General features: G+C 30.4%; 2 protein-coding genes across 4 annotated transcripts; one reads left to right on the top strand and one right to left on the bottom strand.

Annotated features, from left to right (window-relative positions):
- The first annotated feature begins 6,155 nt into the window (after positions 1-6,155).
- LOC127258796 (aluminum-activated malate transporter 2-like) lies at positions 6,156-9,119 on the top strand. The gene is made up of 6 exons (XM_051285793.1): positions 6,156-6,685; positions 6,797-6,937; positions 7,394-7,666; positions 7,874-7,989; positions 8,081-8,224; positions 8,775-9,119. The coding sequence occupies exons 1-6, from the start codon at positions 6,157-6,159 to the stop codon at positions 9,117-9,119; spliced, it is 1,548 nt and encodes a 515-aa protein (XP_051141750.1). The 5' UTR covers position 6,156.
- Positions 9,026-13,019, bottom strand: LOC127258797 (protein trichome birefringence-like 10). Of its 3 annotated transcripts, XM_051285795.1 has the most exons (5): positions 12,047-13,019; positions 10,770-11,162; positions 10,521-10,679; positions 9,322-9,726; positions 9,026-9,148 (listed from the first exon to the last, which is right to left on the bottom strand). In XM_051285795.1, exons 1-4 carry the CDS (start codon positions 12,385-12,387, stop codon positions 9,360-9,362), a joined length of 1,260 nt encoding a protein of 419 aa, XP_051141752.1. In that variant the 5' UTR covers positions 12,388-13,019; the 3' UTR covers positions 9,026-9,148; positions 9,322-9,359. The 3 variants fall into 3 exon arrangements, with proteins under 3 accessions (XP_051141752.1, XP_051141751.1, XP_051141753.1); XM_051285794.1 differs by lacking the exon at positions 9,026-9,148 and having other exon boundaries at positions 9,288-9,726; XM_051285796.1 differs by lacking the exon at positions 9,026-9,148 and having other exon boundaries at positions 9,288-9,726; positions 10,770-11,159.
- Between the last annotated feature and the right edge of the window lie 129 nt (positions 13,020-13,148).

Genomic DNA, 13,148 nt, shown 5'->3' with positions numbered 1-13,148 from the left:
TTGCCATTTAAATTCAACTTTTGGATTTATCATTAAATAAACTAGACTTTTGACACTGCTCGTTCTACAGTAATATGTACATATAAAACACTTTGGTTACGATATTGATCCATCAAATAGCACCGATCAAAAGTGTAATAACGCATGCTTTGTAAAATAAAAGCATATGTTATCTGTATATATAAAAGCGTGTCATATGCTCTAGGTTCTTTTGTTAGTATTATATTAATATAAATGATATATTTTCTGACATTATTTATCATTCGGCTTGATTCTAAATTTTAAATTTAGCATGATAATTGCTACCATATAACTTAGGTCATGTACTTATTTTTCTCATGAATAAATGATATGAAATATTCTCTTTCTACTATTTACAAAATTCTCCAAAAGCTTCCAAATCTCAAATGGCTACCTGCATTGTTTGTATTTTTGGAGTTTATTGTTTTGTTAGATGAAATATTATAGCTCTATGTGACTAAAAAAAGAATAAAAGAAGATGGGTGTGTTTTACTTGTGAAATTTTGACGATGATTTTACTATTCTAATAATTATTTTTTTTCAAAAATATCAAATCAAATACCTATTTTTTTATTTATTATATTTTAATAAAATTTAATTTAACATTCAAAACATCACATCAATATATATTTATATCACATCAAACAACTATTTCAATTCAAAATTTTACTATTCAAAACCAACACCCAAAATCAAAATCTCACAAATAAACACAGCCTAGAAAAATATGGATTAAAAAATAAAAACACACACACATGACTAAACAAACCCTAAATTATACTCCCTCCGTCCCAAACAAAGTGCAACATTTATTTTTGGCATGGGTTTTTAGGTGGGTAGTATTAAGTATAATAATTTAAAAATTAGGTGATGTGATGAAGAGAGAAATATATATTTTATTTTTTTATTTGGATGATGTGAGGGGATAAAGCGTGGCGTAGAGATTATGTATAATTAATTATTTCCTATTATGGAAATGCTGTAAGTGTTTGGGATATATCAAAAAGGAAATATTGGCACGGTGTTTGGGACGGAGGGAAGTACTATTTAACTTGGCCCAAAAGAATGAAAATGTAATTAATCCCACAAAGGGGCAATATATTGGGCCTATATTTAAGGCCCAACATCTTCCCAATCGGCCTATTTTACAATGGCCCATTAAGGATTCTACATATATATATATATATATATACATATATATTGATAATATTCTATTTGATATATTTTATTTTAGAGTGAATTTATATTTCCAAACAAAGTAAATAAATAAATAAAAGCTCTTCACGATTATGGTGATGGCTGATATTTTGGAATAAAAAAAAACAAAACGTATAAGATTTGTTCTTGAAGACAATGATTGTGAAATTGTGTGTATATATATATATATATTATTGTTGATGAATTCAAAATGGAGCAATTACATTTCCATTAAGAAATGGGTGGAGAGATAAATTTGACACAAACCTAACCCGATGAATCAATATGGACTCCGTTTTATTAGTAAATAAAATAAAATATAATTGAAATAGTGTTTGATATTATATGAATAAATACCCGATATGATGCTTTGAATAAAAATTTAAATCATTTTTGTATGTGTAGTATATCAAATAAATAATATGCGTATGATTTATTGTTCTGGAGAAAACACACACATATATATATATATATGTATATATGTACTTTTAATTTTTTTAAAAAAAAAAAAATCTATCGTGGCTTTAGTTATTTAATTCAAATTAGAATATAAATAAATAAATATATTCTCAGAGAAGGACCAACAAATTGAGGTGGACGATTGGAGATTCCACTACTTATAGAGATGAGTAGATGTTCATCCTACAATATATAAGTTTATATTAATTAATTGTACTATTAATATATAAAATTAGACTTTACAAACCGTATATACATTGTAACAAATTAATTAATGATTCAACTATTTCATTTACTTTTTATTTTATTATCTAAATATGGACTTCATCATAGAATACCTCTAAATTATAATTATAACCAAAACATCACAAGTTCAATCAAATTCCAAAAAGAAAATATAATTATATATATATATATATAGATTTATTTGTTGTGGCTCCCCAAATCAGTTGGAAGTTTTGGAATTGGCCCATCTTTACTTACAACATTAATGCATATAATATATATATATATATGCTTATTCCACTATACATATGTATATAATTATTTACAGGCATAAACGTATCTTATATTAAATAAATAATTAATTAGACCATATAATTTAATTAAATGGAAAGTGGATTGCTGGATCATCATCACTATTATATTATATATATAATGCCACCAATCATTCACTGCATATCATATTCCCTACTATCAAATATATTGCTATTATTTTTTATTTTGTAAGAATAAAATAAAAATTGAATTTTATTAACTAAAAAATTAACAAGGATACAGCCGCCCATATATATATATATAAGTAATTCTATTGTTTTATTTTTTTTCATTAATAATTTGATTTGTATATTTTATTTAGATGTATTATCCAATGTTATTGAATTAGTATTTTGATTATCTAATAATAATTTTATTTGGATGTATTATGCAAAACAATAGACTTGCATGATTTTATCAATTTATATTTATATTGAAATTAAAATTAAAAATTTATTAATTTTGTTAATAATAAATATAGTTCATTATTTTACATTTTTTTTTTCAAATAAAAACTAACGTTTAAATATATATATATATACATGTAAAAACAAAGCACAAATAAATTGTTAATCCAGTTTGTTTGACCTCCAATTTTATTTACATCTGGAGATTCCAATCCAAGCTTGATAATTAAACATTTATACAAAATCAATATTTATAATAACGAACTCCAAGACAACAAATGCACAAATAAATTCATACTTATGTATAGTAAACTCCCCTCAAATGATGACTACCACACCTCAAATAATATATAATAGTTTTAAAATTATATAATTATTTTTTAAAAAAGACAAACAATTTTTAGTTTGTTTCATTCGATTTTTTCGGATATCTCTAAATATTTGAAGTATTTTTAAGTGTTTGAATTATATATATAAAAATAATAATTATATAAATACTACATAATAAAAATATAAAATTCAAATAATTAGAGGGGCCGAACAATCTTGAGCCCCCCACTAGCTCCGCTATTAAGGTCGGCTCGAGATCCGAGACAGTTCTCGATATTTCCTTTTGGGTCCTTTCCGATCAATCTATTTGTTGATCAGACTATTTATAAAAAATAAAAATAAAAATAAAAATAAAAATGAATTAAAACTCAAAAACGAAGTACATCCCACAATCAACAATTGTCACCGTTAATAATGTTTAAACTTTGTCTGTCTATTCCTTTCTTAATTAATTTCCTAACTAATTATATATATATATATATATTGAATTAAATTAATAGATAAATAAATAATGTGATATATAGTGGTGTGGTACTACGCAGTACGCACATACACTAGATGGTGCATTAAATTTTGTTGCTTTTGTTTGCATCATTCCTATCATACCCCAAAAAAATTCATTATTATTTAATTGAGTTAAATTTGGATTTGAAATTTGAGAATACCAAAAACTTTAAGTTAAAATAGTATTTGATATGAAATTTTAAATCAATTTCTTCGTGTCATATATATTAAATAAAAAATAATTATTGATTTAATAGTTTTGAGAAAGGAAAAATATATATATATATATATATTGATGAATACGACAAGAATAAAATCAGACATTAAAGAAACGTGCACTACTTATATATCTATGTGTATATATATATATATATATATTCCTAGTGTGCTAAATTTTATATATTTATTAATTTAGGGTTTTGTTGTGACATCATGATATTAGTTCAAGAACACTTTTTTTTCCCCAAAACAAAAAGGAAATAAAACAAAATAAGAGGTAGCTAGAATTGAAGAATAAAAAAAAAAGAAAAGATGAATTAATGAAATATGGAGTTGAGTCAGAGTGGATTCACAGAAAGGAAAAAACCAAAAAGATCCATCGATCATTCTATCCCACTTTTCCTAATTTATTATAAATTATTTATTTAGTATATATATATATATATATAATAAATAATATCTTGCACTCACAAACTTACAAGATTGCATGCATGCATGCACGTCCCTTTCATTATATATATTTATATTATTATTATTATTATTATTATTATTATTATTATTATTATTATAAAGGCGTGTCGAGAGCGTGTGCACTATCGATTTGACTACTTAAATAGTTACTAGAAGAGAAGATTGATTTTTTTATTTTTTTTATTATTTAATTTTAATTTAATTTTATTTTTTTGGTATTTGAATGGGATAATAAGTTGACCCATTTTTGCCATGAGAAGTACGGATTGTTTTTGGGTGTACTTAGTGAATGCTGAGTCATCCATTACTATTTCATATGCCCTAATTATAATATATAGAAAATTTAAAAATATAATATATATATATATATATACATACATATTGAATTTTCAATGAGCAATTCTCATCTTGTCTCCCAATAATCAATGTAAGATGATGATTGACAGCCAAACAAGCCACTATTTTCTCCACATCAATAATTAATTAATTATCGCATACTTATAAAATGTATTTGGATACATAGTTTATAGTCATAGTAAATCAATATAAATGTAACAAATGAATTAATAAACATAATCATAATAATAATAATAATAATTTATACAATACATATTACTATTAATAAACATAAAAAATATATTCTATAAATTGTGACAAGTTGATCGATCATGTTACTTTATAAATTTATTAATTGATCTACTTTTGATGACTTAGACAAATTAAATACGACTTAGATTAATTACACATAGATCCACTTTTTTTTTTTTTTTTTGGTTAGTGAAATTATATAAAAAATATATATATAGTAAATAGAATTATAGAAAATAGAATTAATTTAAAAAAGACAAGTCCACCAATGTTAAGTGTGTAATTTACAATATATATAAATTTAGGTAGCTTGGGTTTTAGTGGGGCAATTAAACTACTGGTCCTGTTTGAAAAAATAAAAAATCAATGGTCACACATTTATGTTTTTAATTAATCTATATAATTAAGCTTTCCAACACAATTAATTTACCATACCTAATAAGTAATTGCAATATTTACTAGGTATACGAAACGTGTCAGATTTATAACCAACATTATAAATACATATTCACATCAATTCATTTAAAATCTAAACAAAAAATTTCATATATAGTACTTGCTAATTAGTATAAATAAAATCATGTAAGACGACTAAGAAGCAATCCTAGGATATGTTCTTTTCTTTTTTTCAATAGTTTTCTTTTTCTTTTTCTTTTTCTTTTTTTATTACATATTTCATCGTTATGAATTTTTTCTTTTAAAAAAAAAAATATATTTTGTAACCACAAATTTATTTTATAAAAATTCATGTATTTATTTGGAGATTTATATATATATATATATCATAGAAATTCAGAACCGCTAACGAGTACGCTTTAGGTAAACTTTCGGCTGAATTTAATAGCCTGCAAACTAAGTCCGACAAAACAAGTCACACTAGATGAATATTCCCTCTGTCATTCAAATCTATGTTCACTTTTCTTTTTGAATTGTCATCGAAAAATATATTCTCATTTCTTTTTTAAGTAAAAAATCATTTCATTTTTATACTATTTTTTACTATAAAAAAATTAATAATTATTATTCACTTCTATTAAAATACGTGCCCAATCAAATGAGCATACGTTTGTACGATGGATGGAGGGAGTATATATTTGTAGGTTTGGGAGTTGAGTTGGAGATTAATTTCGTGTAAATTGGTGTTGTCCGTAATATTTGAAAAAAATAAACATATAATTTGATGTCTTTTTAAAAAATAATAATAAAAAATTTAATCCCGATTAAAAAACCGACAAAACATACACACCCATACACATACATATCTATATCTATCTATATATATACACACAAAATACATAAACACATACACATACATATCTATATATTTTTTATATATACATATAAACACACACATCGACAGAGAGACAGGCAAACAGGAAAATACATACATATATATAGTGGACACAGACGAACGATCGATTCGATGAGCAAAAAAGAGAGAAAGAAGAAAGAGAATATTATTATTATTATTATTATTATTATTATTAATTTTAGAAGCTTGTCCGAAAGGCGGGGCTGTGTGTGGAGCTCGTTGGCTTATTTAATTAGGTCGTCGTCGAGTATGAACCTAGGCAGTACTGCAGAAATTAATGGAATTATCAATAACACCATGGCCAAGGGAGAAGAAGCTTCTGCTACTGCAATATCTGCAGGTGAATTTAACAACAACAACAACAATAATAATAATAATAATAATAATTTCAGCAGCTGGAGGAAGAAGACGATGCAGTGGTGCGCCGAGAAATTAGGGTTTCTATTACTGTGCAATAACAAGAAGATGAAGATTAACAGTGGTGAGGAGAGTACGAGGAGGATGATCCACAGCAGCAAGGTAGGGGTAGCCCTGGTCATCGTGTCTCTTGCTTATCTGCTCAATCCCATGTTCGAACAGGTCGGGGAGAATGCCATGTGGGCAATCATGACTGTTGTTGTCATGTTCGAGTTCTACGCTGGTAATGCTAATGTATACATACAGACATATATATATATATATTACATTTTGTATGTGTATATATAATCTTCTCTCTCTCACACACTCTCTCTCTCTCTCTCTCTCTCTACAGGTGCTACGATAGGAAAAGGGATCAACAGGGGAATAGGGACATTTGTTGGGGGTGGATTGGGGTGCTTAACTTCACTTCTTGCTGATCAAATTGGAGGCCTTGCCCATCCTATCATCATTGCTTCTTCACTCTTCCTATTTGGTAATCGGTGCCCACTTCATTCTAATTTTATTTTATTTGTATATTCAGTTTGACCGTACATTTCTTAATAAAATAATTTCTTTTTTTTAAATTAAAAATGAATACTTTTGAAATGAAACAAACGAAAATGATAAAAAGAGTACTTGGGACAGACAGACAGAGTATACTTATAAAAAATCAATAATTCAATCCAAAATATTACTCCCTGTATTAGTGATGATTACCATTTTTGTCTGTCTAAAAACGTATCGTTTCCATAAATATTCATATCACCCTAAAACTACCATTACTTTTTCATTTTTATTACACAATTGCCTTTTACCCGTACCTTTTACTCATTACTATCATTTTGATTTTGGGACGGATGGAGTACTTTTTTTATAGTTTTCCATGGCACATACAAAAAAATATTTTATTTAAAAACGCTGAGTAAACATTGATTATATGTGGTGTTAGGGTGTGGTGCGACGTACTGCAGACAACTGCCAAAGTGGAGGAAAAGATACGACTATGGCCTGATGATAGCGATTCTGACATTCAATCTGGTGGCGGTTTCCGGCGTCCGAGCCGACCGGATTTTCAAGCTGGCTCAGAGCCGGCTTGCCACCATAGCCATGGGCTTCGGTGTCTGCATATTCATCAGTGTCCTCGTCTTCCCCTTCTGGGCAAGTGATCATCTCCATTTCTCCATTGCCTCCAGCTTCATCACTCTAGCCAATGCTCTCCAAGGCAAGCAATTACCACTTTTATTTTATATTTATTTCTCTAACAAAATATATCCTACATATTTATAAATAACAAATTTTGAAAACACGTGAGATATCAGGATATTTTTTGGTAATTTTTCTCAACTTCATTTATTCATTAATTATTCATTCATTACACCATTAATTAATTACTGATGTTTAGACATGGATGGATTTTGTGTTTGTGTAGAGTGTTTGGATGACTATTTCACCATCGAATGCCACAAGGAAATTGATCAAGATCATAAGACCAAGAATCACGCCTGCAAGTCAGTGCTCAACTCCAAATCAAACGAAGACTCACTGGTAATTATAACAGTACTGCTTAATTAATTTCCTTAATTAATTATTACATATATTAATTAATTAATTAATTAATTGTCATTATATATTTCAGGCAAATTTTGCAAAGTGGGAGCCATGGCATGGCAAGTTTGGATTGAGCTATCCATGGGAGAAGTATCTGGAGATTGGGGAGCTTTTGAGAGACCTCTCTGTCACTATTCTCTCTCTCAAAGGATGCCTTCAATCACCCAAACAGGTAATCATTAATTAACATCAAATCAAATTAAATTGATTTTTTTAGCCCGTAACTGAAATTTTTACGAACTAATCCGGAAGTAAAAAAAGTTCGTAATTTTAATCTTTCGGCGCGTGAGATGTCTATGTGGCATCCGCATGGCAAGCCGGAGGACACGTGTTCGCCAGTTCAGCGACGCGTGAATATTTATTGTTTTGTAAATTTTAAATTTTCAAACAAAAATTTGAAGTTTTTTAATTTTTACAAAAAAAAAAGACAAAATTAAATAAATTAAAAATTTTCTAAGAAAAATAAAAAATAAATAAAAATTCACATAGCAGACACGTGGCCTTCGGCGAGCCACGCGGGCATCTCCGACGCCGGAGGACAAAAAATGCAAAAATTTTTACTTACAAGACTAATTTACGACATGCTATAATTACGAAACTAAAATGATAAAAGTTTCGATTACAGGAGTAAAAAATCAATTTACCTAATTAATTATTAATTAAATGTCAATACTAATCTTAATTAATTTAATTGTCTTCTTCTTCATCATCATCATCATCAGCCACCAGCCATGGAAAGGCAGAGGCTGAAGGAGCCCTGTGAAAGTTTCAGCCTCTCAATAGGGTGGATACTAAAGGAGCTCGGAGAAGGGATCAAGAAAATGGAGCTAATCCAAACAAAACTTTCGATAACCCCAAAAATCGAGTCTTCGAGACAATTGCTGACACCTCACCTCCTCTCCCATTCCTGCAAGATGGAAGTTGTCGATACAACTGATGAAAATCTTGCCATCACCACTGTTAGTTTCTTATTGCTCGAGATTGTGGATAAGGTTGAAATTTTGGCTAGAAAAGTCGAAGAATTGGGAGATTTGGCTGAATTTAAAGCCAAGAAAGTTCATGTATAGCTTCAATTGCTGCTCTACCATGTCCAGGCCTGTACATAGATTGAGAAAGTTTCACACAACTTTTAACAATTTCTACACATATATATATATGTATGTATATGTCAAATGTAATGACAATAAATGTGACTGAAGAAGTAATGTATGCTCTGTTCTAACTAAGAATGAAATTTTTTCCTATTTTTCCAGAAGCATCAAAAGCTACCTATCTTTGTGTATCCCTGTTGAATTGTTCGGTGGCATTCATCGATCGGGTAAAAAGATCGAATTTTTATCTGCCGTTAAAATCTGGCGTTTGAGGAAAAGGGTGTAGAGGAGTTCGTTCCACGCATCGGGGACACCGGGAAGGCACCAATGGCTGCAGTCTTGGCGGTGAAGAGGGGCCGGGCCGAGTCCGGGCTCTAAATAGTACAAAGAAGAGTGTCCATCTTTTCGTCGGGATGTCATACTTGTTATGTTTAAGAATTCTACATGTCCTGTTTTTATAAGCTCTGTTAAGCCATCCACAGCTGTTTTGTACTCGAGGTTTGATTGAGAAGACGCCGGCGCTGTACTCGAACTAGGTATCGTCTCCCCGTGACAGCTCCCGCCGTTCCTCCAATCGCCGCCTCTGTGAAGAAAATATTAAGAAATTGATCATCTCATCTAAAAGTTTAAGTTTAAAGAGATACATATCATTTATGTTAGATGATTAAATGATATGAATGACCGTTTAACCTAAATTTTTTTTTTTTTTTTTTGCGTTTAACCTAAAAATTTAAGTTTAAGAGATACGTATCATTTATGTTAGATGTTTGTGAATGATCGTCTCACATAAAAGTTTAAGTTTAAAGAGATATATATCATTTATGTTAGATGATTTGAACGACCGTCTCACCTAAAAACTTAAGTTTAAAGAGATACTTATCATTTATGTTAGATGAGTTGAATGACCGTCTCACCTAAAAGCTCAAGTTTAAAGAGATACGTATCATTTATGTTAGATGATCTGAATGACCGTCTCACCTAAAAGTTTAAATTTAAAGAGATACGTATCATTTATGTTAGATTATTTGAATGACCGTCTCACCTGAAAGTTAAATTTAAAGAGATACGTATCATTTATGTTAGATGATCTTAATGACCGTCTCACCTAAAAATTTAAGTTTAAAAAGATAAGTATCATTTATGTTAGATGATTTGAATGACCGTCTCATCTAAAAGTTTAAATTTAAAGAAATACGTGTCATTTATGTTAGATAATCTGAATGACCGTCTCACCAAAAAGTTTAAATTTAAAGAGATACGTATCATTTATGTTAGATGATCTGAATGATTGTCTCGCCTAAAAATTTAAACTTATATTAAGAATACTCCTGTATGTAGATAAATAATTAATATATGGAATTAACCAAGAACAGATACCTAAAATGCACGGGAGCATGAGTCCGGAAGATCAAATGCGTCTTGGTCGAATTCACTTCGCGGATTATCCAATCCGCGAAAGTCTTGATAGACTTCCGGAATGCATTCTCGACGCTCATCTCCATCTTTATCTCCGACCCCTCTTGAAAGTAGCAACCCCTATTGTTCCAACATCGAATTCAAGATCATAGATTAGCATTGACGACTAACTATCCATGGAAGTCGAAAAGAAAAAAATCGAAACTCTACCCTCTAACAGTCTTTCCAAAGTTCCACCAGTGACCTGTGTTGAAGATCAGCACATCTGCACCCTTCCATTGTGGACTACTCCAATCCATACGATCGAGCTTCAGCGTCATTTTGACGTTTTCGGGGGCGCCAACGGGGGCGCGGCTTTGCAGAACAAGGAATGGAGATCTGTAGTACTCGATGGTGCAGTTGAAGTCGGCGAATTTGTAAAGTAAAGCGCCGGAATGCTTCGTGATCGGGCTCCCATTCACTTCGAATATCGATGTTTTGTTCCTAACAACTGAAGACAGCATGCAGAGAAGGGATTCCCATTGGTTTCTTCCTATAGAATCTCCGACAAAAACGAGGCGTTTGTCGCGCAACCGTTCGAGCATTTCTCCTGCGTCGAACCTGCTATCATTTTAATCTAACAGTTCATAACAAAGAACTTCAAAGAAAAAAGAAGTAATGCAATGCGTTCTTTTTGTTAATTATTTTGTTGTGATTGAATTTATTCGAAAAATAAAGAATTTTGGGATTTTAAAAAAAAAAGATTATAGATTGAATGAAGTATAAACAAAATAAAATAAGAGTGAAAATAAAGCAATTATGGAATAATGAATGAGAGTTTAGTAACTATGGCCAAGTGGATGAGACTTACTATAAAGTTTCTCATTTCTCAAAAAATCCATCAAAACTAACAAATTTTCGGTGTTTGGTATAGATAATAAAATTGAAAAAAAAATGCTACTAGATAATAGAATTATACAAAATAAATTTAATAGAGAATGCGAATTAATATTGTTTGATAAAACAAAAAAAAAATTATTAAGTTATTTGGATTGATCAATCAAGAATAAATGATTAGTCAGACAACAAACCAACAAGAATTCATATTTTTGTTTAAATAATAAATTAGATACCACCTCCTATCGAAAGAGCACCAATTGTCATTTAACATTTAAAAATATTCTCGTACCGTAATATAATTTATTTTATAAATATCATAGTAGTTGTACCATAAGAATTAATATATATATTTTTTTAATTTTTACTATATATTAATATAATAATTGATATTTAAAAATCAATCGTGAACAAAAGTCATAGTATTCTTGTTATGGACAGAGATAGTACTGTCAATTCTCTCAAACAAAACGCCCTAGAAGTATACTATAGTTCTAACATTCTTCCATCCTTACACGAGTATATATTAATTTCGTTACATCCAAATCCAACAAGAATACAAACACAGAGACACAAGAATCATTAAAGGCAAGAATGGAAGAAGGAGAAACCTGGGCAAACTGCAATCCTTAGGCTGCCATCGCCACTTGCTGTAGAGCTCATCAGGTCTACCATTTTCAAGACATCGAAAACCCACATCCAAGAACACACAATCTCGTGAATTATAAAGTGGGTACCCCTCATCCCACACCCAATCCCCTTCAAAAATGTTACAATCACCAAACCCAACCTTTACAGAGGATTTCCAATGGAAACCAAAACCATCGACGATTCTGTAATCAAACATGAACAGGCTGAAGATCAAGAAGAGGCTGAAAAAGAAGCATCCCAGTACCCCAGAAGTGGGAGCCTCTTTAGGCATCAATTTCTTGGCAAAATCGAACTGGGTCATGCTGCAGATTACACCTCTTTTAACAAAACTCCATTTTTGTGAAACTGAACAAGGATTGATTTATTGATTGATATAATTGCAGAGGAAGGAGGAGAGTTATGGCGATAAGGGAGTGTGGGCCAATCGAAAGTTGAAATGGAGAGGAGACGAAATTAATTGGGGGAGGAGATAAGCTCAGGCTGAGTTTCTTTTTCGAATCTAATTAAACAGTAGGGAGAAATTTTGGGGAGATGAGACCAATTGAAAACTAAAATCGAAATTTAAACAGGGCAGGACAGAGTTAGAATATGTGAAGGTGAGGGGTGGGGTGGGGTGGGGTCGTTCTCGTTCACTACGACAGATTTACAGACAGAGAGACAGACATTCATGGCAAAGCTGAGTTCTTCTTCACTTTACTCAATAATCTTCAAAAACCCTACACACAAATCCGCCATTAAAGTCAAATTAATCTTCGAAATCCTTGCACTCATTGCTCCGATGATTCTGAGTAGAAAGAAGATTACAAATTTGGAAGATAAACTTTGTAATCGTAATTATTGACTGTTGGGAATTTTTAGTGGGGCCCTCGATGACGTGGACGTATAAATTAAAGTCAATAATCGAGTTGGAATTTAAACTTCGCATGGGACCCACGAAATATTATTTAGATTTAAGTCCTTATTATATTGCACCGACGTCGACGGCGCCGTATTCCCGGCAGGTCCTGGGACCTCGAGCTCCTGAAAAATCCCCACCGTCCATCATCATCAACAATACACACA

Source organism: Andrographis paniculata, unplaced genomic scaffold (assembly GCF_009805555.1).
Source record: "Andrographis paniculata isolate CXL003 unplaced genomic scaffold, ASM980555v1 Contig5END, whole genome shotgun sequence".
Taxonomy (NCBI): domain Eukaryota; kingdom Viridiplantae; phylum Streptophyta; class Magnoliopsida; order Lamiales; family Acanthaceae; genus Andrographis; species Andrographis paniculata.
Note: the sequence above shows the minus strand (reverse complement) of the source record. Positions and strands in the feature narration are given on the sequence as shown.